At 58.5% G+C, this 27,731-nt stretch overlaps 3 protein-coding genes across 7 annotated transcripts; 1 reads left to right on the top strand and 2 right to left on the bottom strand.

The window, feature by feature from the left end:
* Window positions 1-1,287: 1,287 nt before the first annotated feature.
* Window positions 1,288-11,080, bottom strand: PARM1 (prostate androgen-regulated mucin-like protein 1). Its single transcript, XM_054633559.2, has 4 exons — window positions 10,926-11,080; window positions 3,409-4,074; window positions 2,615-2,693; window positions 1,288-2,091 (listed from the first exon to the last, which is right to left on the bottom strand). The coding sequence occupies exons 1-4, from the start codon at window positions 10,975-10,977 to the stop codon at window positions 2,007-2,009; spliced, it is 882 nt and encodes a 293-aa protein (XP_054489534.2). The 5' UTR covers window positions 10,978-11,080; the 3' UTR covers window positions 1,288-2,006.
* BTC (betacellulin) lies at window positions 10,054-26,865 on the top strand. Of its 5 annotated transcripts, none has more exons than XM_077176865.1 (14): window positions 10,054-10,443; window positions 16,460-16,555; window positions 16,774-16,891; window positions 17,029-17,175; window positions 17,484-17,591; window positions 17,684-21,381; window positions 21,616-21,758; window positions 22,311-22,438; window positions 22,610-22,731; window positions 23,452-23,616; window positions 23,984-24,123; window positions 24,222-24,369; window positions 24,756-24,901; window positions 25,841-26,865. In XM_077176865.1, exons 1-5 carry the CDS (start codon window positions 10,257-10,259, stop codon window positions 17,587-17,589), a joined length of 654 nt encoding a protein of 217 aa, XP_077032980.1. In that variant the 5' UTR covers window positions 10,054-10,256; the 3' UTR covers window positions 17,590-17,591; window positions 17,684-21,381; window positions 21,616-21,758; window positions 22,311-22,438; window positions 22,610-22,731; window positions 23,452-23,616; window positions 23,984-24,123; window positions 24,222-24,369; window positions 24,756-24,901; window positions 25,841-26,865. The 5 variants fall into 5 exon arrangements, with proteins under 5 accessions (XP_077032980.1, XP_054489815.1, XP_077032978.1 ...); XM_054633840.2 differs by lacking the exon at window positions 10,054-10,443 and adding an exon at window positions 13,654-13,804; XM_077176863.1 differs by lacking the exon at window positions 10,054-10,443 and having other exon boundaries at window positions 13,811-16,555; window positions 16,730-16,891; window positions 24,759-24,901.
* Window positions 20,929-25,320, bottom strand: GC (GC vitamin D binding protein). The gene is made up of 12 exons (XM_054633726.2): window positions 25,204-25,320; window positions 24,028-24,097; window positions 23,458-23,590; window positions 23,154-23,365; window positions 22,843-22,975; window positions 22,669-22,763; window positions 22,295-22,424; window positions 22,002-22,204; window positions 21,600-21,732; window positions 21,416-21,513; window positions 21,143-21,275; window positions 20,929-21,063 (listed from the first exon to the last, which is right to left on the bottom strand). The coding sequence occupies exons 1-12, from the start codon at window positions 25,310-25,312 to the stop codon at window positions 21,010-21,012; spliced, it is 1,503 nt and encodes a 500-aa protein (XP_054489701.2). The 5' UTR covers window positions 25,313-25,320; the 3' UTR covers window positions 20,929-21,009.
* Window positions 26,866-27,731: the final 866 nt, after the last annotated feature.

Below are 27,731 nucleotides of genomic sequence, written 5' to 3'. Positions count from 1 at the left end.
TTCACCAAACAAGAGCATCATTAGGGAGGCCAGAGGGAGTCTGGAAGCTAGGATGAAGATCCCAGCCGGCGAGGGCAGGGTGGGAGAGCCAGAACGGGCTCAGGGGATGGGAAGTTCCACACCATGGAGCTATGCCAGCTATTTCTCTTTCTGTATAAATAAAATAGCTCTGAGATGAAATGGAGCCAAAGGGGGGCAGGGGGGAGGGAGGGAGGCGAGGGAGATGGGAGGAGGTGGACTTGAGCCAGGCTTGTGGGAGCCTTCAGGAAAAATGGGAATTGGCTGGTTTTGCAAATGAAACAAGTTGGTAGCAGGTTTAACCCTGTTGGTTTTTAAAAGAGAAGGAAAAGGGCCTTTTTTAGGGCATGTCCTGGTTGCTTTTCCCCATTTTCCCCTGCTATACTGGTGTGGGATAGAAACCCATCAGTAAGCCAGAGGGTCTGAGGTGGGAATTTGAGAGGGGTGTTTGAAGGCATTGCCTGGAACACAGGCATCCTCCCTCTGAGGGCATTACCCCCCAGAATAAAGTGCTTTTTCCACTTGCCAAAGGCATCTGTTATTCCCTAGGCTGCCCTGTGCCTTGGCTCGTGCTGGCAAACAGTCCTGCAGATGGAAACACATCGTCCATGTCCACATCATCCATGTCACTGGGGATGGTGTCTTGTCCCAGAGAGGTGAGGAATCTGTTTTCACCCCGGGATATCCCCAAAAATAGCTTCTTCCTTGCAATGTAGGGTAAGAGAGAGTAGTTCATTTTGAGGATCCAGGCACAGGGTTGAGCAGGAAAGCTGACACCCCATTTCTGTCCTCCTTTATGAAAAAGGAATTTACTCCCTTGGAGTTATATACTTTTAATTGAAGGGGATGGCTTTTCTTCTCCTTTTATTCCCTCAGTTTGGCAGCAGCAGCACAATGCCCAGTTTATTTCCAGAGAAGAAGGGTGGTGGTTTTTTAACTCAGTTTGTGGTTTTTCTTAGCCAAGGTAGCCTAATTTGCTGCTTCTTGGGTGCCAAAAAGATGAAAAAGAATTTTACTCATCCTAAGCATGTTCAGGGCCTGTGCTTCCCTGTGTATGCTCCCAGGCCCAATAGTTTTCCAGGCTGGCTGTGTCTGAGAGGTGCAACAACCAGTCACAGGTTTATTTTCTTGTTTTCATCAAGGTCTGAGGGCTTTGCTTTCCACTGCCAGGGAATTTAGCCAGAGGGAGAAGCTGCTGAGCATCCCCTTCCCAAACCAGCTCTGCCATCAGCCACCCCCAGCCTTCCCACACTAAAAGCTGAACACAAGTTGGGGATGAAAAGAACACTCCGCTGTATTTTAGCAGCCAAGTTTTTTTGAGGAATGGAAACAAAGCTGTGGAGTGAGCAGCCACATGTGTGAAATGGATGGTCAGTGCATCTTCCTGTGGGCTCCTGGGCTGCTTTTGGGACCAAACCCCCCACAATTAAATGGAAAAAATTAAATTAGGAACTTGTGCAAGGAAGCACCTGCAGGAAAAGAAAGGGAGCAGTGACTGAGCAGCCCCATAGCTGTTCATGGTTCCTGGGGAGACAAGGCAAAGGATTTCGTAGCAGGGCAACACAGGGAAGTGATTTTAGGGAAAGGGACATGTGAAAGCACAGGAGACCCTGGCACACTGCTGGCTCTGGCTCAGCAGCCCCCCACTCCCCCCCAGATCACAGAGCAGCAGCATTTCAAAGGATGCCACAGCACTGGCTGAACCTCCATCCTCTCCCTTGACCTCCCCATCCCTTCCCCCTGGGGAATTTGGCTTCCCTTGTCTCCAACAAGTGGCTGGCCTGCCCCAGGACCTGGTTTCCTGCTCAAAGGCCAAAATTGAGGTTTATTGTCAGCACTGCCCTCCAGTTCCTGCCATCCAGCAGCCCCATGGTGATCCTGCCTGAGGCAGGGGCTCCGTGCCCGGCATCTCCTCGACAGCGGATGCTCTGCTGCAGAAGCGCTTACTTATAAATTAAAGGTTTTTGGGGTTTTTGGCTTCATCCCTGCTAGGAATCATCGTACAGGGGGTTGTTGTAGTTGCCCCAGGAGCCGTAGTCATGGTCATCCAGAAGCCTTCCATAAGAGGAGTGCCTGCCAGGGAGAGCAAACCCAAGGTTACTTTGAGGATTTGTTACTTATTTTGCAATGGGATGAAGAAATATTAATGCAAAGGCTCCCTAGGTCAAGCTTTGGGGTGTTTTGAGAGGAAGGACCAGGAGAAGTGAAGCCCAGATTAAATTTCGCCCCTGTTGAATGAGCCTAGCCAGGGAATTAAAACCAGACCTTTGCTCATCTCAACTGTCAGCAAAGGCTCATTAGGGATGCTCAGCACTGGGCTCTGCTGCTGTTTATTGTCCCAGCTTTCCCAAGGGATAATTACTGGATATGACTATGCTGAGCAGCATCCCTGGCATTTGAGCAGGGCTGTTGCAAAATGAGGGATGCAAACTCTGCTTTCCAGTACAGGAGTGGTGAGAAACGGAGCCCTGCTGGCACCAGAGGCTCCACGTTGCCCTGCCACACCTGGGGACAGCATCTTCCTGCCACTTGGCATCATCCTAGTGATGGTAAGAGGGAGCCTCAGGGAGGGGGGCCACCCCAAAACCAGCCTTACCTGATCTTGAGGTAGGCAGCTGCCCCGAACACCAGCACCACCACCACGATGACCGTCACGGTTATGGCCACAATGCTGCCTGTGCAGGAAACACCAGAAAGGAAAGGGTTCAGGCTTCAGCTCCCTCATGAGTCCCAGCTCCTTGGCACACATCCCACACCCCATCTGCTCCCAGCCATCTCTGATGGGGGGAATATTCCCTCACTGCTTCCCAAAGGGGATGCCGGGCCCCTCTTTATCTTGGCAATGAACCCCTTGCCATAAGTGCAGAGCAGGTATGTGTGGGATGAAAGACAGCTTGGGCACTGTGGATTCACTCTTTGCTGCTGCTCCCAGCACAGCATCCAGTGCTGGGAGCATCCAGTGCTGAGCTAAGGCTAGGAAATGCTCCAGGTCTCCCCTTTTCCACCCACGTGGAGCACTTTTAAGCTGCCTGTGCTTGCACAAGGGGACAGGGAGAAGCTCGTGTCAGCTTCCTGAGGGCTCCAGGAGGGAAAATTAAAACCTACACCATCCTAACTCAGGCTGCACCCACCATCCAGCCACTTGTTTCTTCTCATCCTGAAGTGGTTCAAGTCAAATTTAGAACTGAGCATTTTATCCACATCTCCAGGCAACTGAGATTTGTTATCCACCGCTCCCAGGCTCTGCCAGTGCATCAGATGACACGGCCTGCTCCAGGAGATTTGCAGAGTGATGCTCTCAGGAAGCTGAGCACCTCTTCCCTTCCAATTTGGGGGTTTGCCTGTCCTACCTGAGGACCCTGACATTCTGTGTGCACACAGAGAGCTCACCTGCACTCAGGGCACGTGGTACCTCCTCCATGGTGACCCCGGTGGTTTTCTCCGAGGCCGTGGCCTGGGCTTCCGTGGGGCTCATCACAGTCACTGGGGGGGATGTTGGCTCCGTGGCCAGGCTCGGTGCCATGGCCAGTGTCCCCAGGGAAGGGACATCCTTGGCCAGCAGTGGTGGCTGGGTCACGGCTGGGCTCACGAGGACGGGTGTCGGGGACAGGCCCGTCCCGGGGGGTGAGGTGGGCTGGCTGCTGGGAAGGGAGGGGGCAGGTGATGGCACAGCCAGCTCTGTGGGGCTGGCAGCTGCCCCCAAATCCAGGGTGCTTCTTGCCAGGCTGGCAGGGTTTGCTGTCCGGGGAGCCTCCGGGGCGGCTGGCACCGAGCTGGGGCTGGAGGCCACGGAGGGACCTTCTGCTGTGGCCATGGCACTCACAGGGACAGGAGCAGGGGGCAGTGCTGCCACCGGGGTGCTGGCATTGTGGCCATCCCCCTCCAGGGGCCTGGAGGGTGTCCCATCTCTGGAGGGTCCTGTGGACAAGGGCAGCTGGGGCTGGCCTGGAGCCGGTGTGGGGCCATCCCTGGAGTCTGGTTTCACTGGGACACCCCCCCAGAGCAAGGGGGGGTGGATGGGGATGAGGGGTGGCTCTGGGGAGTCATGGCCCAGTCCTAGGAGTGAGACAAAGAAATGTTAGTGACAGAGCAATCCTTGGGGCAAGCTGGTGCTTGGGAGAGTGCTAAAGGGCTTGGAAATTCACCTGGAAATAACTTTTAAAGTGGAGAGAGCCATCTAAAATGAAGAGAGGGGAAATACTGCTGGTACCTAGAGGTGAGGCTGAAACCAGACCAGCTATCCCAGTTTGGGATACCCCTATCACTCCAATCACCCCCTCCATCTGCTGCCAGCAGCAGGAGAAGCAGCTCCTCCTCAGAGCAGCCCCTGTGCAGCTGGGAGTGATAACACAAGACATCTCTTTCTCCTCTCCCCCCATTTCCTTGTGCATTCATTCGTCTCCATTTCTTAGCACGAGGATGAGTCATTTCTCCCTCTGTCCCCACCAGCTGACTGCTGGGGCTTTTTCTCCCCTTTCCGGGGGGGGAAAACTCAGCACGGGTCCAGCACTGGCCTCCTCAGTGTGGCTGAGATGAGGGAAGAGTGTGCCAGCACTGTGTGACATGGGGAGGCATTTTAATTCCATGTATTCATTTATTTACATCCCCCAGAGAAAGCATCCCAAGCCCAGCACTGGGCAGAGCAGGAGCTCACTCCAGCTGCAATGAACTAATCAGGAGTGGGGAGGACAGAAACATGCAGTGCCTGTCTGCAGGAACAATGGGATCTGGCACTGGTGAGCAGGGACTCATTAATGCAGCCAAAATTGCTTTTTTTGGTCCTGTGGATACCCATGTGGAAGGACCCCATTTTCCCAAGGAAAGGGGTCTTGGAGGAGCGACTGAGGCCATGGCAGCTCTGCTGTCCTGAGGACAAGCACTGGGAGATGGCTCTGAGCTGTCACCCTGCTCAGGCCGAGGACACAAACCATGGAAGAGGGAGGAGGAGAGGGACGACAAGCTGGAATCTGGTCACTGCAGCGAGTCCTGGACCAAGGACCCTTCACACCACACGGTTCAGAATCCATCTATATGTCAATATTTTCACACCTGGAACTTTCAGATTTCTCCAGCAGGTCCCAGCCAGCCTCTGCAGCCCAGCAAGCAGGATCCTGCCGGGACCTCAGGAGTTTGTTACCTCTGTAAGTGCAGATGCTCCCGGTCCCTCAGGGACACAGGCAGCTTTCTACCTCCCTGCAAAGCCACCCTGATGTCCCTAAGTGCTTGGGGTCAGCAGAGCTCCCATGATCTGCCTGAACTTTGGAGGCAGACCAGAGCTGGCAGTGCTGCTGGCCGGGATGAGTCAGGAACTTTCCGATAACATCTGAGGGGCATAAATTCGGAGGCTGAGCCAGAACTGCAGGCAGGAACAATCTTTGGCTGCTGGCTGAGAGCTCCCAGCCAAGGAGGTCACAAGTCACAGGGACTCTTTCCAGGAGAGCAAGGAAGCTCAGCTCAGCCCTGGTATCCCCTGCCTCTTCCTACGAGCAGCCCGTGCCTGTGCTGTGCTGTCCCCTGCCTCCTCCATGTGGGATCTGGGATCCACCCAGAGGAGGTAACCCCAGGAAAGCCCTGCCATGATCCCAGAGGCAACACAGGCTGCTTCTGAATGGGGTTAGGATTGAGGGACAAAAGGGTTGAGGGCTTCCTTGGCTGGTGCTCCATGTGTCTCCATCCATGTCCCTGCACCCAGCTGGTGGGCAGCCTTGTGTGCACATCCTGTCCTCTCCCCAATGCATCTGAAAGGGAAAACCAAAAGGAAAACAAAAGCCAAGCAGAGTTTTTCTTGGTTTCACCAACACCTGGTTTGCAGGAGCTGCTGCTGGGGGACAAGGGACAAACCAGACAGCCACAGCACTTCACACAGGACCATGTGGCTTGGGAGGCTGAAACTCCTCCAGTAGGGGCTGTCAGAGGGACTGAGGGATGTCAGCTCCCAGAGGATGCCCAGCATAGCTCAGCCCTGAGGAATTTGCTCATCTAATTCACTTAGGGCAGTTGACCACCCTCCTGGAATCCATCAGGGAGCAAGGCGGGGGCCTCCCAGGATGAGGTGACTGCCCAGGAAAGCAGCAGTGTCACACTCCAGGGCCCCACAGCAGCTTTGCAAAGTCCTTTTCCTAGGATTTTCTCACTGGGAATACAGAAAACAGCCAGGGAAAGAAGACCCCAAAGCTGTGTCAATCTAATATCCTGCTCTTAGGGGAAGGGGATATTCTTAGGGGAAAGGAATATTCTTAGGGGATATTCTTAGGGGGATATTAGCCCTAATCACATGCCAACCTGAGGAATTATCCCTCTTCTCCTGGTGAATTATCTCCCTCTCCCACTGCCACGATGCTCTCCTGGCTCCTGGAAGGCACAGAGAAGGGCAGGTCTTGCCCTTGCAGGAGCTGAGTGATGCTCATGCTCCTCTTGGGAAAGAGCTGCTTGACCTGGGCTGGCAGCCTCTCCAGGATGCACTTCCCAGGCACTCCAAAAGCCATTGCAGCAGATCCTGAAGTTCTCTGCCAGCTGAAAGGCAGCCTAAAAGCCACCAGAGAACATCTCCAGCTCGAGTGAATGACATCAGGCCGGAGCAGCAAACAAACATCCACTGATAAAGGCAGAGATGGAGCTTTTAGCCAGCCTCACTGCAGAGCTCAGGGCCTCTGACACAGCGACAGGAGACCCCAGGAGCAGCCCCAATTACCTACAGCCCCCAGGCCCCAGCTGCAGCCAGGGATGCTCCCCCAGCAGCCAAGGACAAAGGGATAATGCAAGTTTCCACAACATGGGTGTTGTTTGTTCTGCCTGCCCTTACACAAGGAATATCACCAGCTGCTCTGAACAAGAAATACAGCAGCAGCAGGAAAACAAGGAGAGCTGCTGGACACACTCTGGTGCAGCCAGCTTGGGTGCCACTTTCTGTGCCAGTTTAGCAGCTGGCAAACACCCAGAAAACACAAGTGACCAAGGCCATAGGTAAGCATCACTGCTCTTTAAAGCAAAGCTCTGTAGAAACCGGGTTTTAATCACAAGAGTGAGCAAAAAAATACCTTTTGCCAGTCCTGTATCATGCTGCTCCTCACCAAATGCTGATGACAGAACAGCCCTGAGTCCCCTGAGCGTGCCTTGTGCTGTCACCAGGTTAAGTGATGCAGAGCAGTAAAACAATCTAGATGTAAATATAAGTAAGGATTTCCTGCCTGTGACCTCGTTGGCTCAGCTTTGGTTTCTGTGGCTGGGGATTCCCATAACTTTGTGCTGATTTTTGGAAGTTCCCCTCCCCCTTGTTAATGCTCAGGTATGATTTTCATTGTATTTCTTTGCTGTAAAACCAGCAGCATCTGGCTGTGGATGGCAAAAGCTCTCCTTACATCAGCTAGGACTAAGCCAAACTGGTTTTTGCTTTGGGTTCAACGAGTTTTTCCAGCTGTTCAGCCCTGCACTGCCTCTCCTTCCCTGTCCCCATGCATTTTGGGATCTGGGGATGTTCAAATCTCCCTGGCTGGGGGCCCCACCTGCAGTGCACAGGGCTGTGACTGAGCTCTGTGCTGATGTGGGGGCAGGAGCACAGAGGATGTGGTGGTTGCTCTGGGCCTTTAACTTGTGTCTTTGTCCTTCTGGGGCTCTGTTGTGGACTCTTGCCTCGTTATCCCAAAGAAATATGGGTGATGGGGAGGTCTGGGAGCAGTTCTGCCGGCTCTGAGCTGTGTCTCACACTCACTGGGATTTTGATCCACCCAGCTGGATCAGTGATGGGAAATGGTGGCTCCTGTGGGCATCTCCAGCTGGAGGTGTGCAGCAAAGCTCCAGCACTGCCTGTGAGTGCCAGCAGCAGCACCCCTGCCTGACGTGCTGCTCCACTCCTTGCTGCTCTTTCCCCTCTGTTTTCAGTGCCAGGCTCTGCTGGAGATGGTCTGAGACCAGTTCTGAGAGGAGGAGGACACCAAGTGAGAAAAGCAGAGGCCAGAAACAGCACCAGGTAAAAGGCAGAGCTCTTCCCTGCCCGTGAGAGGCAGCCAGGGCCATCAGATCCAATAAATGTGCAGTTGCTGTGATTTACTGGCAGGCCGAGCTGGCTTCCTGCATGATTAGTTTTATTCTGCTGCATGCTCGTTAAGTGCCTGAGCTCTAATTGCTCTGAGGCTTTCTGTAGCTCAGAGAAACAGCTGCACAGCAGAAATCCCTGTGTCCATGCGTCCATCTGTCCCAGCCATGAGGCCTGCACACCCTCCAGAGCCTGAGGAATGCTGCCATGGGCAGAGTCCCCTTGAGGAGGCAGGAGGGAAGCTCCAGCATCCTTCCCAGCTGAAAATAGCTTTTTTTTTGTTAAATTCACATGGCTCCCTGCATGCTGCACACTCCCTCCTTCCTCGCCTGGGGTGGGTGTCCAGGTTCTTCCCTGCCCCATGGTCCCAACCCAGCGGTGAGGACTGCTGGGGGCACAACAAACCCAGGCTCCAGCCAAGGAAAAGGTAGTGATTCCCCCCCAAAACTAAATGTTGCTCAGTTATTCAGCCCTTAAGCCCTTGATGCTGATGCTGCAATGAAATTATAGCAGAAAAGGAGGTGAAGAGGAATTTTTAGGTGATTTTTTCCTCCTGAGAGTGGCAAAAACACCTGTCAGCCTGTACAGCCAGAGGTATCTGATGAGGACCTGGGGTGGAAAGCAGTAGCTGACAGCTCCAGCTCCTTCTAAAATGATGTATTGCTTGTTTAAATAAAAAATACATTAGGAATTTCTAGTTATATTCTTGAAACATGCCAACAAGTGTTATGCTGTGCTGATTTCCCCTGGGGAAGGGGAATAAGGGATCCCATGGGATGCTCTTTGCTGTCTCCTGGGGCTGGGAGCTGGCAGATGGACCTGCTTGCTGGGGACGCCTCACAATATTTTTTCCCATATCTTAGATATAGCTCTGGAGGCAGCCAGGACTTTTGCAAGAAGCAGCTCTGCCCAGGTGACAACTCCCCAGTTCCATAATTTTCCTGGCTGGCTGCTAATTAGTGCTTCCAGGTGCAGCTTCCAACGTGCATCAGCCCCATTCCAGCCCCTCCCAGGGGGAGAAGCAACTGGGCTTGGCAGAGGAATTTTGGAGCATCCTCTGGTATTAGAGCCTGATTGCTCATTTGGGCTGGGAGAGGGGGTAATTACCTGGCTCCCCTGTCCTTCAGCTCATGGGGGAGCAGAGTGCTTGAAGATTTGCCTCCTCAGTGGCAGAATTAAACAGCCCATGAGGCTCTGAGAGCCCAAAAAGCAGCTCTTCCAGCCCAGAGCCTCCGCGAAGAAGCACTCAGAACCAAGATCTGCTTCTAAAAGGCACTTAAAAATGTCCCAGCTGGGGCACAGGGGGAGCTGCAGGAGGGGACAGTGGGCCTGGGGCTGGGCACCAGGTCAGGAAAGGAAAACAGGTTTCGATTTCCATCCAGAGGAAGGAGTAATAACAGGGTAAAAACTTCCTTGTGCGAGACGCTGCTATTTCATTACGTGGCCAGGTAAAGTCCAGACTTATTTCACTCCTGGCCGGTGACATCCTGGCTGTCATTTGGTCCTGAAGAATGAGCCTGGAGCAAATTTAAATTGTGCTTGGTGTTTCCTCCCAAGCAAGATATCTATATATATATATATAGATATAGATATAGATATATATACACATACACACACACACTTTTTTTTCTTTTTTAAAAAAATTATTTCAGTGAGGCCAAAAATGTTGCAGAAAGCATCTGAAAGATGCTCGAGGGCTGTTTGGGAGCAGCCTGAGGGACGTGGGACCAGAGTCCAGGGAAATCTTTCCTGTTTCTTGTGCCAAGCCTGGCTGGCGTTGGAGCTTTGGAGAGGGATGGTCGTGGGAACAGCTTTGGGTTTGGCCGGGGCGCTGGGAAAAGCCCGCCCCCAAAGGCTGCCTCCCGGCAGGGACCGCCTGCTTTAGGGGCACAGTTGGGCCCGTGAGGGAGAAGAAAGAGCATCCCCAGCATCCCAATGCTCGTCCCCATCCCTCCTGAACGCATTTTCTCGGGAAGCACAAATCAGGAGCTCGCTAGCAAATCCCCCTTTTTCAGGGACAATTATCCATCCCGCTCTCCCTGATCGGCTCTCCCTGATCCAGGGAAGATCTCCCGAGGTCCGGGGTCATGGCTGGGGGTCCCGCGGCTGCTGCTGCCTGCGGGCTGTGCCGGGGAGCTCAGCCCGGCCCGAGCCCGTCCCCTGGTGCTGCTGTGCCCGCAGCGATGTGACAGTGACATCCCAGGCGATGGATCTCTCTCTCCTCCCGCGCAGCGTCCCCGGTTATGCAAGTGTGTTTTCCATGTTCCCGGGCAGGCGGCTCCTCGTGTTTATTAAAAGCCCAGCCTGGGCGGGCGGGCGGAGGGGTGACCTGCGCTCGCTGTCGCATCAGCCGGGGACAGAAGTGTCCCCGCCGAGCGCCTCGCTGGGGGAAGGTGTGAAATCGGGCAATTTCTGTGAGATGGGGACGCTGGTGCCGCCGGGGGGAGACGCCAGGGGCTGGGGGAGTGCGAGCTCGGCTCAAGGCCAGGGAGAGCCACAGAAGCTCCCTGGAAGCAGCGACCGCGGAGGGAAGGGACATGCGGGGCCGGGGTGACTCCAGCCCGGCCAGGGGGTGGCCGTGAGGACGCTCCGGTGGCCCCATCCAGCCGCCCTCCTTCGCGCATTCGGGGACTCCGCTGGGGACCCTCCGAGGGGCGAGGGGTGAGGAAAAGCGGGGTGCGACACCTCTCGCACCGCCGTCATTGGGGGTGACCCCCTCGCACGGGGGGTGTGAGCGGGACCCGCGGTGGGGTCCGGGAAGGAGCCGGGCTGTCCCCGGCAGTCGCGGGGCTCCTCCGTCCCCGCGGCCCCCATCGCTCCCCGCCCGACCCCTCGGGGTCCCCGCCGTGCCCCCCGCCCATCCCGCTGCGCTTACCCGCCGGGAGGAGGAGGAGGGCGAGGAAGAGCAGGCGGCAGCAGCAGCCCATGGTGCCGGCGGCGCTGGCAGCCGCGGCGGGAGGGACGCAGCGCCCAGCCCGGCCCGGCCCGGCCCCCGCCACCGCCCCCCGCCCCCTGCCCGCCGCCCGGCCCGGCCCACAGCGGCACCTGCCGGCACCGGCACCGCCGGGAACGCGGGCACGGGCACCGGCTGCCAGGGACCGACCGTGCTGGACTGCTCCGCCTGTCCCGGGATGAGGCACCGGGGCTGGATGCCGGGTGCCACACGCTGCCGGTGGGTGTCACACGCTGGGGACCAGGCGTGGAGGGCTCTGGTGCCAGCCGGTGGCACCCGCTTGGGGTGCTCTGTGTCACCGGTACTTGTCCCTCTTCCTTGCCTGGGATGGGTGTCCAAGTTCTTCCCTGCCCCATGATCCACACCCAGAGGTGATGCCTGCTGTGCCAGCTCCTGGCTGTGTGATGGTGATGGCCTGGCACTGGTTGTTCAGAGGAGCTGTGGTTGTCCCATCCCTGGAAGGGTTCAAGGACAGGCTGGACAAGCGTCAGAGCAGCCTGGGCTAGTGGAAGGTGTCCCTGCCCACGGCAGCAGGGTTGGAACACAAAGAGCTTTAAGGTCCTTTCCAATTCAAGCTATTGTGTGATCCCGTGATTCTGGACCTCCCTTGGGATCCCCAAGCCAGGTATGAACCCAGGGGAGCCAGGGACTCAGGGTCCTGCCTTTCCATGGTATAAACAGCTCCCAAAGTGCAGCTCCCCGTGCTCCAAGGACCCAGCCAGGAGACAGACACCTGTGGCACGCCAGGAGGTACAAGGACCATTTTTTCACCTCTTTTCACCTCTTTCCTTCTGGGAAGAGCTGTGCTGCTGCGGGTGAAATATTTTCAGGCTGAATTCATCCTCCCCAGGCTTTTGCATGCTCACAATGGAAAAGGATTTTCAGAGCCCGGGCTGTGGCCGAGCTATCTTTACCCGGGGTTGCTCAGCCCTCTGCTCTGCTGTACTGTGTGGCCTTTTCTCAGGATGGATCCTGGCTCTGGGCCTGAACCAGCCGGGCACAAAATCCAAGTCAGCTGGCATTCCTCAGGCGGACGGGCGCTATCAGCATCTCCGCTGCTGCTGCTGCTGCCGTGGGAACAGCGTGATCCTCTCCCTGGTTCCCTTCTCACATCCCTGTTGTTTTTGGGTGCTGCGTGCTTCCATGGGCAGGAGTTTTTTTGGGGGGGACGGGGCTGGGCACAGCCGCTGCCCCTCGCTGTGGCCCCGGGTGCGAGCCGCGTTTGGGGTGTCCAGGGCCGGGCTGTGGCGAGCCCCGAGCGCCCCGAGGGCCACCAGCCCTGGGCTCCAGCTGCCACCTGCTGGTCACCTCGGCCTGCTCCTCCCGGCACGGCCTCCCGGGAGCAGGGAGAGATCCTTTTTTGGGGATAACTTTGGCCATCTCTTTCCCATTGCTGCTGGTACCATCTTCCCTGAGGCTCCAGCCCTTTAAAATCCCTTTAAAATGCCTTTCCCCCACCAGTTTTATCCAGATATGAAGGATGCTGGAGGGAAATTTTTCTTTTAATGGGCATAAGGATTTTTAATTTTTTTTTTTTTGCCTGCTCCCTGGCTTTGCCCACCCCACTGGGATGAAGCCAGCTCCTCTTGGATGATCCTGTGCCACATCCTGCTGCCAGCTGCCAGTTTTGCTGGTCTTGCCCTAGCCCCCAGCAGAGCTTTTGCACCATCCTGGTGATTTATGACGCTTTGCCTGTTTTTGGGGGGCGCTGGCAGGGAGCCGGCGTGGCCGTGAGCCGAGGGGCCGGCGGTCCCGGTGTGCCGGAGCCTGCAGCAGGAATTTTTGGCTGGCCAGGGCTAGGGGAGCTTGCTCACCCGCTGGTCAGCGGCCAAATGGCATGGCTGGGTGGCTGCCAGCACTCACATTAATAGCTGCCAGCTTGTGGTTTGAGGTCACCCGTTCTTTCCAGTCTTTCATTTCCACCTCCATCGGCGCCCGGGGGCTCCGCGGCCGCTCCCCGCCCGCGCCCCTCTCTGCCGGGAGAGCCCCTGAGCCCTGCTGGGAGCCGGGACAGCGCCGGAGCATCCCTGCCGAGCAGCCCTGGAGGGCAGCAGGGGACACGCCGGCACCCGGGGGACACCTTCACCCCTGTGGGTCTCTTCTGTTCCCCAGGATGTCAGTCGGGGGAGCGGGAATACCCTCCCAGCACACCCCGAGGGAAAAATTACACCGCGAAGTGTATTTTGCGAAGGCACAGCCCCTTGCAGAATAATTCGTGTTGCCGTCCTTGCCTGCCAGGGCCCCTGGGAGGGTGTTTTACAGCCGCTCGCTGTGAATTAATCCACCTTGCTACAGCAAGCTGGCCACGGATAAATGCTCTGGGGAGGCGAGGCTGGACTGGGACGCTCTGTCCCCCTGGAGAGGGGATGCCCAGAGCCCTGCCTGGAAGCCGTGGCAGGATGGGGGATCCCTCCGGCTGCCCAAATCCCCAGGGATCCGTGGCGAGGCATCTGCTTGACGCCTCCTGGCAGGACGAGGTGGGACGCGCGTGGGTGCGACACCCGGGAGGGGACACCCGGGAGGGGACACCCGGGAGGGGACACCGGCACCGCCGAGGGATGGCTCCGGCGGGCTGGGAGCCGCGCAGCTGGAGGAGGAGGCGCAGCAGGAGGAGGAGGAGGAGGAGGAGGAGGAGGAGGAGGAGGGCGGCGGTGCCCGAGCGGCCGCCCCCGTCCCGCCCCGCCGCAGCTGCCGGGCACCGGGCACCGGGCAGGCGGCGGCGGCGCGCATGGAGGCGGCGGCGGCCCCGGCCCCGGGCGGCGGCCCCGGTACCCTGCTGCTCTGCCTGGCCCTCGCCTCCGGTAAGCACGGGCGTCCCCCTGCCCCGCCACCTGCCCGCCCCGGGATACCCAGCGGCTGGCAGGCTGTTCCTGCCCGTCCCGGCCCGGTGCTTCCCGCCCCTGCACGGTGTCACACCCTGTCCCGGCACCGTCTCTCTCTGGTGCCGCTGCTTCCCGCTCCCAGACTGATGATCCTGCACCTGCCTCCCGGTGCCATCCCGGTGCTCCCCCCGCCTGTCCTGGTGCTCCCCCATCCCATCCTGCTGCTCCCCGGGTCCCTTTCTGCTACACCCTTGTGTTCCCCCCTCTTACATCCCATCCTGGTGCTGGCCCTGTCCCATCCCAGTGGCTCCATGTGCCCCCCTGGACAATCCCATTCATGCCAGCCCTTCCTCTATGCCCAGCCCTGTCCCTGGCCTCCCCCTGTGCCCCCAGGTCCCATCCTGGATCTCCCCACCGTTCCAATCCATTGCTCCCCTGCTGCCTCTGAATCCCTGAATCCCTTGGGGCCAGCGTGGGAGCCAGGATGTCCTGGCTGGATCCTGGAGCAGGACCGGGATGCTTTTGCTACCTGTTGAAGGGACACTGCTGATGGGTGTCCCGCGGCCATCCTTGGCAGCGCTGGGAATGTGGGATGCCGGGGCAGGGGGGCAGTACCTCTTCAACGAGTGTGTGAGCATTAAATTCCCGTGTTAGTTCCTAAGTTTTTGGGAAGCAGGCAGCTGCAGACAGGTGTGTGCTGATGGCTGCGAGGAAATAACCACAGCCAGGCTTGGTAGCTGGGACCCTCCCTGGCAGGGAATCCTCCCCGGCACTGGGATTTCGGGGGAACTTTTCTCTTCCCAGGGAGCAGCTTGGGTTTGGCCCTTTGGCAGGGCTGGTGCCACAGCACTTGGCCAAACCTGCCAAACCTGTGTTGGAAGGAGGAAGCCGAGGGTAGCCGACCTGGTTTGGGGCCGGTGTGTCCCCTCAGAGCACGGCCCCGTCCTGGCTGGCTGCTCCCCTACGGTCTGGGCTTTCCCGGGAGAGCGTGGGGGTGGCAACAGCAAAACAATCCAGTGTTTGGGATGCTTCCCTGGGTTATCTCTGCCTGTTCAGGAGAGGGTGCAGCCCGAGATAGCGCAGCCAGGGCATCAGGGAGCTGAGGGTGCTGACACCTGCAGCCTCCGGGTGCCGCGGTGCGGCCGTGGGTGGGCACAGCCCCCTCCCCCGGGGCTGGCACTGCCGCCAGGGCGGCCCTGCCGAGGGGCTGCCAGCCCGGAGGGTGCCAGAACTCCGCATCTGGATGCAATAAGGGTGGGGAGCTCGGCTTGGTGGGGATCTTTCCATGTCGAGCTGTGAACTCGGTCACCGCGAGTGAAGTCAGCCTCCCTCCCTGCCTCCCTCCCTGCCTGTCCCGGCTGTGCCCACGCCGCCCACAGCTGCATCCCGGGCTGCAGCCGCCCCATGGCTCATCCCTGGCTCTGGACAGGCAGCTCCCACCCTCTGGGTGGGGCGGTGGGCTCCCTTTCCCCCCGCCGGGCTCTCTCGGGGCGCTGACACCCGCAGCGCGATGCTGGCTATATATAGCCAGGAGGGACGTGTGCGCCGGGAATGTCCCCGCTGGGGGACGGGGGGGACCCGGAGGCTCGGGGCAGCTCCCACCGCTGTTGCCAAGGTGCCAGATGAGGAAACAGGGAGCGGGAGACCAGGCTGCCAGGATTTGGCTGTGCAAACTCTCCGCTCCCTGGGAAGCCTCCAAGTGCCCCCACGCGGGATGGCACAGCCCCTCTTCGGGAGCCACCTCCGCGGGAGCCACCCGGGCCCTGTCGGTCAGGCAGGACCTGTCCCCGCTCCCTGGGTGCCGCCTCGGCCGGTGAATCCCCGGGGAGGGCCGGGCGGGAGCGGGGCCGTGCTGAGTCAGGGCTGGTATGCCAGCGATCCGGTTACCGCCGCTCTGACGCGCCCGGCTCGGTTTCACCCGCGGGGCCACGGGGAGAGCGGGGTGGCCCCTTTCCCCCCCTTTCCCCTTGCCCAGGCTGGGCAGGGCTCCGGGCAGACCTCGGAGCACCTCGCGGTGCCTAAAGGGGCGCCAAGAGAGCTGCAGAGGGACTTGTGACAAGGGCACGGAGCGACAGGACAAAGGGGAAGGGCTCCGCACTGACAAAGGGCAGGTTTAGATTAGATACTGGGAAGGAATTCTTCCTGGGAGGGTGGGGAGCCCTGGCACAGGTTGCCCAGGGAAGCTGTGGCTGCTCCATCCCTGGAAGTGTCCAAAGGCAGGTTGGACAGGGCTTGGAGCAACCTGGGCTAGTGGAAGGTGTCCCTGCCCGTGGCAGCAGGGTTGGATGAACTTTACAGCCCCTTCCGGCCCAAATCCATCAGTGATTCCATGAGTCCGGATCTCCCTGGGGATGCCTCCCTGCATCCTCCCCGGGCAGAGCAGCAGCTGGCCGGGCTGTGTGGTCCAAAACCCACCAGGCTGGCTCGCAGAGCTCCGTGCCGGGCGTTGCTGGGTGGAGGCAGCGGGCGGGGAGCGGCTCTCCCTTCTCCCGGCCCTGGGGAAAAGCTGATGCCGCCAGCGCAGGGGGGCCGCGGGCCCAGCTGCAGAACCCGCTGCCAGCGCCCCCTCTGTGGCTCTGGGAGTGCTGGGGGCTGCTGGGGGTTCCCCTCTGAGCTGCCTCCGCTGCCCTCCAGGCCTGGCGCTCTTCAGCTGCGTGGGCGCCGATACCAACGTCACGGCCGGGCACGGCACGGAGGGGCTCAGCTGCGGCACAGACAAGGCATGCACAGGTAAGGGAGCGGGAGAGAGGGCCAGGATGGCGGATGAGCAGATGTTGTGTCTAGCGTAGCCGTGTGGCATCGCTGTGCCAAGGACACCCGTGCCACCCCCGCTGGCTGCGGCCGGGCGGGCTCGGAGCTCCCGCGGGGATGCGGCGGCTCAGGGGCGCTGCTGTCTCTGGGCAGAGCTGTCATCCCTCTGGGGCCACTCTCCGTCCTTGTCACCGCAGGGAACGGCACGCAGCCGCGGCGGCAGGGCCACTTCTCGCGGTGCCCGGAGGAGTACCAGCACTACTGTGTCAAGGGCAGGTGCCGCTTCCTCGTGGCCGAGCAGGCCCCCGCTTGTGTGTAAGTCACCCGCGGTGGGGACACGGCAACACGGCGCGGGATGCTGCGCCCGTCTCCCCTGGGAAAGCGGCGTGAGGGGGGCATGGGCAGCACGGCAGCTTTTGGGACCGCCCTGTGCCTCCCCTGTGCCCGGGCAGGTGCGAGCGGGGCTACACCGGGGCTCGCTGCGAGAGAGTGGATCTGTTCTACCTGCGAGGGGACCAGGGCCAGATCGTCATCATCTCCCTGATCGTCGCCATCGCCGCCCTCATCATCCTCGTTGTTGGCATCTGCCTCTGCAGCCAGTACGTGGGGGAACGGGTCGGGAAGGGAAAGGGAAAGGGAAGGGGGAGTAAATCCTGCCCGACTCCCCTGGCTTCGGGCTGGCTGAACTGGGCCTGTCCCAGGCTGGTGGGACATGGTCCTGCAGGTGTTGGGAGGTGCCTGAGACATTCCTTTGGGGCTGGAAATCAGGTGTGATCCCCTGGGGATCTTCTGCAGGGTAAAAGCCGAGGGAGAGGGAGGAGCATCACTGCCATGTCCCCTTCTGCCTCTTTTTTGTTTGTTTTGTTGGTTTTTATGATTTTCCCCCCCCCCCTCCCCCCGCGTCAAGCCACTGTCGGAGGCAGCGTAGGAAGAGGAAGGCAGAAGAGATGGAAACACTAAACAAGGACGGACCTTCCAGAAGTGAAGATGTGCGGGAAACGGGCATCGCGTGAAGGTGCAGGGAAGCGGGGGGGCGACCGAGCAGGTGCGACGGGAGCCCCGCATTGGGATGGGTGACAATACCGACGGGCTCTGCTCTCTCCGCAGGAGCTCCCGGTACCTGCGGGCGGGTCCCGGACGGCAGCAGCGGCTGGCTGCATGGGCGAGGGCTAAAGCGTGGGCGGCTTGAATAAAGGGGTGACGGAAAGTTGTCCCCAGTGGTGTCGCCGATGTCCTTGGGGTGCGGGGGCTGCGCTGCCGCACTGTGGCCGCCGGACGGCGACACTGAGCTGGGGCGGGGGCCGCCCGCCTACAGCGCCCGCAATGGCCACGCGAGGGCGCCACAACGCCGTCGCCTCCGTCCCGATTCCGGGCTCGGCTCCGCTCCCGATCCCGCTCCCGGTCCTGCTCCCGGTCCAAGGGGCTCTGCCGGGTTCGGGTCCGGTCCCGGGCGGCCTGGAGGCTGTGCTGGAGCTGCTCCCATTGCCACCGCGCCTCCCCGCAGGGACCGAGCCAAGCTCAGCGTCCCCGGGCGTCCTCCCGGTTCCCGACAGCCGGCGGGAGAGGGGAGGGAGTGGGTGAGGGAAACCGGGAAAAACCAGTGGAAAACAGGTGAGAACAGGGGAAGAACTGGGTGAACCGGGACCGTTGGCTCCCGTAGCCCCGCGCTGCGGGCTGCGGTGCCCGGAACTGCGGTCCGGACCCTGCCCGGGCAGGCACCGGGCGCTGCGCTGCCGCACTGTGACCGCCAGACGGCGACACTGAGCTGGGGCGGGGGCGGCCCGCCTGCAGTGCTCGCAATGGCCACGAGAGGGCGCCACAACCGCGGCGTGCCCGCTGGGGTGCCCGTGTCCCTGGCAGTGGGTTTGGGCATCTGCGGGGGCACCCCATCCATCGGCATCCCGGGATGGGGCCGGGTGTCCCTGGTGCCACCCAGGCCGTACCACTGGAGGTGGGGATGCAGTGGAGCCGCGGGGCCCCTGCAGCTCCCAATTCCCAGCACAGGAGCAGCTCCCGCTCCAACCGGGGCCCAGTGACCACCCCAGTGGTGCCAGTCCCTGGGGAGGTGTTGGTGCCCAGACGATGCCACGGGGCAGTGGAGGGCTCATCTCCATACCCAGGCAAGGAGCATAGCCCTGAGGTGCCAGGGGACATTGTTTTGAGCACCTGCTTCAGCAGAGTCCAGGTTGGGGAGGTGGATTCTCAATTCCACACAGCTGCTGGAAGCCCTGGTGTGAGCTGAGAGGCAGCAGCACTTGTGAGGTCATCCCCCCCCCATAAAAGGCTCTTTATCCTCAGGCTTTGCTGGGCCTGCCTGGGGGGAGCCAAGCCAAGAGGAAAAAATGGTTGCTGCTGCTTTGGGAATGTGCTGTATACAATCTGGGAGACCAATAAAATGAAAAGGAGGTATGACACTTTTTCCTGCCTGTTTTTTTGGGGGTTGAAGCTGATGGCTGGAATACTGCAGGCCCAAATGGGCTGGGAAAAGCAGGCTCTGAGAAGTCAGCAGCCCTGCAGGCCTCAGAGGTGGATAAAACACTTTCGGGTTTTTTATAATGCTTCATGGAGCCCTGGCCAGGTAAATGTTGGAGCTGTTTTATTCAGTGCTGGGTTTTCAGTGCTTTAGGTAATCCTCACTTTTCCCATGGCAGCCCCACATTCTCTGGTTGTAGTGAAGTGATGCTTCCCTGGATGCCACCCTGGAATTCCTGCATTGCCACTGAATTCCTGCTTTAACCTGATGAGTTCCTGGGGAGCAGACAGACTGGACAGGAGGTGTTGTGCTGAGCACTAAGGCTGGGAATTAAAAAAAAAAAAAACCCACACAACCAAGTCAGGAACTTTGCTGCTTCCTTTACATTTTTGGGAATGGGTCAGAGAGGTGGTGGGATGAAAAGGCAGGAGGTGAATCCACCTTGTGTCACTGGGCTAAGGGCAGGAGGAATGAGAGTTGGAAAAGAAAATTGCCATTAAAAAAAAACCCAAAAAACCAAAAAACAAATAAGAATCCCAGCTAGAACAGAGACTGGGAAAGCCAACTGGTTTATGCCCAGGCTGGCAAGGACTGGATGGAATCCCTGGGGAGGTGATGCTGGCTGGCATCAGGGAGGAGCAGCCTGAACTTTCCAAGGAAATCTGATGGTTTTGGTAGGAGGGTTATGATTTGTGCTGTTTTGAACAGCAGCTGAGGTTTTTTTGGGTGGCTTTTCCCCCCATAAGCAGTGATGGTGTCACCTGGCAGAGATATCCTTAGCTGGCTTAATGGCATTTCCCCAGTTTTCCTTGGAATCCCAGAGGGTCCCTGGAATTGTCAGCCCTTACCCTGCCCATCTGGAATGTGAAGGATGCAAACCTGAGCACAGCAATGAGGTGTGGGTCACCCACCCCAACAGAACAAGGTGAAACCCAACTTGTTAATTGGAAAGAATTAGAAACAATTGGCAATTAATATTTTGGAAAATAAATGCCAAAGGTAGGCTGTGACATGAGGGTGGTGGGTGGATCCAGTGCCTTGGCATCAGCAGGTCCAGTCCCAGGCCAGTGGGATCCTTGGGGAAAAAAGTAAAAGCCAAAACCACACTAAAACCAGTTTCTCCTTTCTGTCCAGGTCTGTACCCCACGATAAGAGGGGCTCTGGCAGGAGATGGACAGGGATGGTGCCAGCCAAATCCATCTTGTTTCTCACATTCCAGGGCAACTCATCAGTGATCCAGGGACTGCCAGTGATCCCCAGAAAAGGGACAAGCTGCCTTGAACAGGGAGTTCTTCCTGGGTTTGGCTCTGTTTTATCGCTCTGGCTCATCTCTGCACACCAGGTGTCCCCATGTCTTTCCCTTTGTTGCACACAAAGCTGCCACATCTGGCCTCGGGGGATTTTCCTGCTTTCCTGGGCTGGCTTTGCCATCTTCCTGCATCCCAACCCGGGGCCCTTTTGCCTGCAGCACCCCCAAAATCCGCTCCCCTGTGCTGGGGAGGGCTCACCTGGGCAGGTGGGGGGCTGGGGGTGCCCAGGGTGCCCCTCTCAGGGTGCTGATGCTTCCACGTAGCTGGATACCCCAATAGCCACAGATTGCTGTCTTTAGGGGCATTTGATGAGACTTTTCCCTGGTTTTCCTTAGTTTTTTAGAGCTTTATCTCCCAGGATCAGGGCTGGGACCTGTTCCTGCCTTCGGAGGTGAATCTGGGCCCCTCTCCCACCCTCTCCACGGCCCCGAGGGTGCACAAAGCCTTTCCAGCCGCACTGCAGGGCATTTTTGTCTTTATTTTGGCTGCAGGAACACAAGCTGTGGGCTCGGTGACACCTCCAATCTGCCGGACGTCCAGCCCAGCTCCCCGATGCTCCCTTCGGACGTCCCCGGTGTTCCCGAGCTCCGCCTCGTGTCCCCGCTCCATCGGTGCGCGATCCCTGGAGAAGTGATCCCTGCGCCGGCAGCCTATCCCAGCAGGCAGGAATCCCCCTGGCACAGCTCTCCCAGCTCCGAGGTGACCTGGGGAAGGAGGGAAGAGCCGAGGGGCAGCCCCGGAGCCGGTGCGGCCGCGCGGGGGGCAGGAGGGGCCCGGCCCTACCTTGGAAGCGCAGAGAAGCGGCGGAGCGTCCGACAGGCAGCAGGAGGAGGCGAAGGATGCTCGCTGCTCCAGGAGCTGCTCCAGCGGCGCCGGGCTGGGCTCGGGCTCGGGCTGGGCCAGACTGTCCCGCAGCCTGCGATTGGGAGCGCGGTTACAGCGGGAGCCACGCGGCTCCTGGTGCATCCCGGTTTGGCATCCTCAGCATTATGGATGGATTCTGATTGCATCCAGCTACCCAGGTGGGTTTTTTGTGGGGGGAAGGGAAAGGCTCACCTCTTCTTGAACTCAAGGAAAGGCAGCTTGTGGTACTGCCCGCAGAGCTGGTCGGCCTTTGCCAGGAAGGGGAACAGCTCCGCTGCGATCCGCTGGCGCTGGGGGCAGAGGGGAGGAGTTACCAGGATGGGATTTGGGGGGCACTGGGATGAGGGGGAACAGGATGAGCCCCCACACCACTCACCTTGCTGTCCCAGCAGGCAGAGGGGTCCTTGGAGGAGCAGCATTCCTCCCGGAGTTTCCCAGAGGAGTCGTAGAGCTTGGCGAGGACGGCCTCGGGGAGGTTGGGATGCCTCCGGGCCAGCTCAAACAAGAACCTGGAGCGGGAAATAAGAGAGCTCAGGTGAGTTCTCATTGTGGCTGCTGCTCAGACTGGGATGGGGCTCGTTTTTGGCATCTTTGTGCAGCCCCTGATGGCACTCAATTCCCCAGAGGGAATTGAGGATGTTCCCCTGGTTATCCCCATAATAACCTAAGCACGGGAACAGGGTCAGGAACTGGTTGGACTCGGTGATTTTAGGGATCTTTTCCAGCTTAAATGGTTTTATTCCATGACTGCCCCCTAGCTGCCATGGGTCCCGCTCACCTGGTGGCGTGGAGAGCCCCCTCCTTGGCACACAGCTCGTTGTTGGTGGGCTCTGGTGGCTCTGGCAGCCTGGTAGCTGGGGCTGGGGGCATGGCCAGGATGCAGAAATGGTTTTCCATCAGGTTTTTCCCCTGGCAGCAGGCGGCAAAGCGCCTGTCCTGCGCCGACAGTGCCGAGCAGACTCTGGACGTGTGCTCCAAGAGCTGCAGAGAGGGAGCAGGGCCTGTGCAGGTGCCCTCAGCCTCCTGAGCTCCTACTGGAGCTGCTCTGGGCTGGGCTCCAGCCCCTCCTACCTTCTTCTGCATGCAGTCCTCGGCCATGGAGTCACAGCACTGGGAAGCCACCTCGGCAGCGTCCTCAGCCAGGGGCAGCAGCTCCTCGAAGGAGGCAGTGGGAATCTTCTGAGCCAGCAAGGCCAGGGAGCTGGGGAGCACAGGGTGAGTGGGGCTGGGGGCTTGGATCCCCCTCCCAGGAATCAGCTGGGTAAGGGAGGGCCCTCAGGGCATGGGGAGCGCAGGGATTGCTCTGTGCCTGTGCTGTGCACGGGGCAACTGCAGGGATCCACAGCAGAATTAAAGCTTGTTTTCCTAAATGCTGCCTGTCAACAGGATCTGCAGCAGGAGAGAGGAGCCCTGTCCCAGGATGGAGAGGCCATTTTCCTCCATACCTGAAGCTGGCTTTGTCCTTGCCATAGGCCGAGAAGCGGGAGCAGATCCGGTTTGATGTCAGGGTGAGTAGGGAGAGGGTTTTCCTCTCCAGTTTCTGCCACAAATAGAGGATGGAAGTGGAAATTAGCACAGTGTTTGCCTGGCTCCCCGGGCAGTGAGGATGGGGGTCTCACCTCCTTCAGGAAGCAGGCAGTGGGTGCGGGGGAGATGCAGCAGGTGGAGACCATGGAGAGGAAGGTGGTGGTGGAGGCCAGGAGCACAGGCAGGGGAGCCTGGCTGTAGCTGCTGGCATACTCATAAAGAAACCTGTGGCAGAGATGGATAAGGAGATCCAGCACCTCAGGATCAGGGAATCGGGAGTGTAAGTAGGGTTTGGGGGCATTGAGGTGCTTCAGGGATGGGAACCCTCTCCAGGCATCCCCTCAGGCTGTCAGCCCATGCCACAGGCCGATGCCAGCACCCAGACGGGCGCAGCCTGGCCCACCTGTCGGCGAATTCCCGGGGCTCCAGGCGGAAGGCGTGGCAGAGCTCTCTGTCGGAGGGCTGCAGGAAGCGGGGCAGGGGCTGGGGCGGGTGCCGCAGGGCGGCCAGGCACAGCTTGCGCTCCAGCCCCTGCTGGCCGCAGCACCGCGCCGTGCCGGGGTGCGCAGGGAAGGGCGAGTCCGCCCCGCAGGATTTATCCGACAGCGCCGTGGACTGCGGGAGGGGGGACAGGAGGTTATGGCCACGCCGTGCCATCGCCCATTACCCATTTTTGGGGTCTGTTGGATGTTTTTGGTCAGGCTCACCCCTGCGTCATAGCAGGAGGGGTCGGCCCCATCGGCGCAGCAGGTCTCGGCCAGAGAGACGATTTCCCGGACGAGGTGGCCGATCTCCTGGAAGGTGCCGTTGGAATATTTCTGGCTGGTGGAAATGATGGTCCTGGCAGCAAAGACAGGGAGAGCCAGGTGAGCCTTTATCTTCAATCAGAAATCACCTCACAGGACTGTTCTGCTCAAATGGGTTTAACAGTGCTGGCCGTGGTGCAGAGAGAAATCACAGCATATTCCTTGGAAAACAGCCAGGAAAGAACTGGAACAGCTACCAGGCTGGGGGCTGTCACTTACAGGGGATTGTGTGTGAGAGCTCTGTGAGAATTCTTAATCATTTAGGTGCTTAATTGGTTTTTTTGAGGAATTCAACAAGGAATCAAACTTTTCTCCTACTAAAAGCAATCAGACACCAGGGGTTGAATTGCATCTCCCCTTTTTGATGAATTGAATCCATCTGCCCTTTTCCATGATTTTTGTTTACTGTTTTCTGTTCCTGGCTCAGGTGTCAAGGCTCCTGGAAGGGCACCAGCAGCAGGAGGTACCTACAGGGTTCTGAAGTTCTCCTTGCCCAGGATCTTGTACTCCTGGCAGACCTTCTCCCGGACATAAGCTTTCCCTGAAAGTGCAGGAGAAGGAGGAATTGTGAGTAAGGAGCAAGGAATGCTCTGTCACCACGGAACACGCTGCTTTATTCACTTGTGGTCTGTTCATTTTTTTCACTCCATTACTTCTTTTTCCAGTTTTTCCACCACTTTTTCCAGGTGGTCCCTGGGGAGATGGTGTCACAGCCAGCCTGTGAGAAGCACCCCTGGTGTTCAGGCTGCTGCAGCTCTGCAGCCAGGGAAAGGGGCAGGGAGAAAACCCTCTCTGGAGCTGGGAGAGCTACAGGTAAATTATATGGCAGGTTTGGAGCATGGAATATGTGGGGTTGGATTTTCTAGCAGGGTCTGGAAACCATAAGGGCTGGGAAACCATCTGGGGCCAGGTCCACGGGGCAGCCAGGAGTGAAAACACTCCCAGCAGTGCTGCCCTCCCTTCAAAAACAGGATCGATTCCCATCTGACTCTGTGGGGCCAGACCTTGGCAGCAGCAGGGTAAACACTGACCCCGGTGTTCCCTGGATTGCAGCCTGGGGCAGGGTCACCTCCCCAAAACCCAGGGCTTTGGGCCATCACTCTGATGGTCACATCCCTCTGGTGGCAAGGGAAGAACAGGGTGAAGGCAGGGGGTTTCAGAAAAGGGGAAGCCATGGAAAAATTGTGTCTCTTTCCCAGCAGGAATATCGGCTCCCGGTCCCAGCTTGTGGCATTTCTGTTCACTTGTACAAAGCCATGTGGGAGAGGTAAATTTTAGGTGGTTTTTGGCAGCTGGGGGGCTGAGAAGGCAGCAATGGATGGCAGAGCATCGTTCCCACCAAGAGGTGAGTGTTGCACAGGAATGGTGCTCCCCAAGGGGGGTCAGGAAATCCTCTTTTCCTTTAGAAAGGAAAATGCCAGTCCCTGTGGCTCTGTCCTCTCTCCATCCCACCTCCTCCAGCATCACCCCACAGTGGCATCCTGGATCCCAACCCATCCTCCCAGCCCTTCCCTTCCCTCTCTGGTTCTGCCCAGTGGTTTGGCTGCAGGCTGGGAGAGGGGAGGCCACTGAAAACCTCCAGAACTGAGGCCTATCTCCATGCCCCTCATCCCAGGGCCAGCACAACCCCGGGATCACCTCCCTTACCTCGGTGTAAGGCCTGTGCAGCAGCCAAGAGCGGCAGCAGGGCCAGGGCTGCCCTCATGCTGGAGCTGGCTCTCCTCCTCCTGCCGGGAAGCGGCACCAGGACTCCCATCCTGGGGTTTTTATGGAGACAGGGTCAGCAGCTGGGAGAATGATTAACCCCAAAGGGCAAGCATCCTTGGCCTGCCCCCTGGGGCCTGGCTGCCAGGGCCTCAGAGATCCAGACAGTTTGAATCATTAACTTGGACAAACAGGGATGGGTGGCCCTGAAACCTCGGGATCTGTGAGGGATGCTGGGAGGCAACACCGACAACAAGAGGAGGAAAAGCACTCCGTGCACCCCGTGAGTGGAAAGCCCTGTGTGCTTAGGATACCATCTGATCCTGAGGAAGGAGACACACTTTTTTTGGGATGTCAGCACCCCAAACCCGCTGGTGCTGCTGGGAAATGCCGGTTGTTATCCTTGGAAGCTCAGCTCCAGGCTGCACCTCAGGTTTCATTCCTGCCACTGCTGGGTTGGGGTCTCTGCTTTGCAGCCCCATCCCAGACTTTTGCTGGGACTGTTGTAGAGCTCTCCCTACAGTGCATCTTTCCCTTTGTCCCTAGAAAAATGAAAATTCAGCATCTTATCATCTTCTAGGGTCCTAAGAGAAGCTGAGGAAGAGGAAAAGATCCAGCTGAAGTGATCCTCACTAGTCCTGCCTGTGCAATTGATGAGAGGGAAGCAAAGAGGGAAGGATGGAGATCCAACTGCTGCAGTGAGACCCTGTCCTAGGGTGACGTTATGATGCTTGTATCCCCATCCGTGTGTTCTGTTTGGCTGGATATCCTGTTCTGTGCCTTCAAGACTGGCTCTGAAGGGTGTCGCAGACATCTTTTTGTGAAAATCTTTTCTTTAGGATTTTCCTGCTGAAGCTGACAAGTTTCAGCAACAAATGTAAACAATTATTATCTGCTGCTGTGGAATGCAACAGGTCCACCTGTGATTGGCCTCTCTTGGATGTATAATTAATGGCCAATCAAGACGGAGCTATCTTGGACAGAGTCTGAGAGAGCTGCCTTTGTTATCATTCTATTCTAGTCTTAGCTTAGCAAGGTTCTGAGAAAACCTTTTCCTTTCTTTTCTTTTTAGTATAGTTATAATGTAGTATACATATATGTATATCATAAAATAATAAATCAAGCCTTCTGATCATGGACTCAACATTCTCGTCTCTTCCCTCATCCAAGAACCCCTGTGAACATGGCCACAGAAGGGTGCAAGTTTTGTTTTGGTTTCTTATCAGCTGCTCCCCCACGGCTGGCGAGACACCGAGACGGGGCAGTATATGGTGCTGCTTTTGCTTTTTTGCTTTTGCTTTTTGCTTTGCTCTTGCTCTTGCTTCTGCTCATTAGCTAGTTTAGCTGAACAGTCCAAACAGTCCCTGGACTGTTTCTCCTTTCCTTTTTTTGGACCTACTTGAACCTGCTCTGGACTGGGACCTGGGAACACCAAGAGTTTGCACCTTGTGGCCTGCAGCAGCAACAAAGTGACCACCCCCAAGAAAGACTTTCTGAATTTTTCATCTTTTTTCAGAGCGGTGAAAGAGTGGTGTCACCCAGTATTGTTCATTTTGTGTGCTGGGGGGCGCTGTGCCTGTTAAATAAACAGGTTCTTGCCACTTCTCTCTGAGGAATTCTTCCTGAACCGTTGGGGGGAGGGGCCGTGTGGGTTTGCTGTCTGGAGGGGTCCCCTTTTGGAGATTCTCTCTCAAATTTTCCCTAAACCAGGACAGACCCCTGGCCACCAAATCCACCCAGCCTCCCCACACACCCTGCACTCCCCCTGAGGCCAGATGTTCCCTTTCAGACCACACCCCTGGGACGAAGACAGAGCTGGTTTTTATGGAAGAACCCGGGTTTTTCTCCCAGGGATCTGCACTGACAGTGAGCTGCAGCTCGGGACCAAATCCTGCTGATGCAGGAGATAACCACATTCTGTTCTTGATTATTTATGTGTGAAAGCTGAAAATAAATAATTAGGGACTCATGGAATGACCTCCTCTCCTGGATTAACTCTTCCTTATCAAACTTTCATGTCACGGCCGGGGCAGCTGGGAGGCGGCGCCCACAGGCCGGGCCGCCCCCCGAGCACACGGTGCCGGTCGGAGCCCCCGCGCCGGGCCCGGTCCTGGCCGCGGTTCCGCGTCTGCACAGGGGAACGGCCGCCGCTGTCCCGCCCGGTTCCCCGCCGCTCCTCCGGGGCGGGAGCGGCGGTGTCAGACTCGGTCCCAACGTCGGGCCCGGAGCGGCTCCTCCCGCCCCATACCGATCCCGGTCCCGATGCCGACGGGGGAGAGGCGACACCGCCCGAGACCCGGGGCAGACCCAGGCAGCGCTAGGCCCCCGCACCCCGGGCCACGGTCACGCCCCGCCGCAGCGCCCCGGGCTCCGAGCGGTCCCCGGCGGGAGCAGCCGTCGGACGGGGCTCGCACAGCGCCGAGCGAGGCTCCCGAGCGATGACTCCGGGACCGGGGGGAACAGGGGGGCGG

This window comes from Agelaius phoeniceus, chromosome 4 (assembly GCF_051311805.1).
Source record: "Agelaius phoeniceus isolate bAgePho1 chromosome 4, bAgePho1.hap1, whole genome shotgun sequence".
Taxonomy (NCBI): Eukaryota; Metazoa; Chordata; class Aves; order Passeriformes; family Icteridae; genus Agelaius; species Agelaius phoeniceus.
The sequence above is the reverse complement of the archived record's forward strand: the minus strand, read 5'-3'. Positions and strand labels throughout refer to the sequence as shown.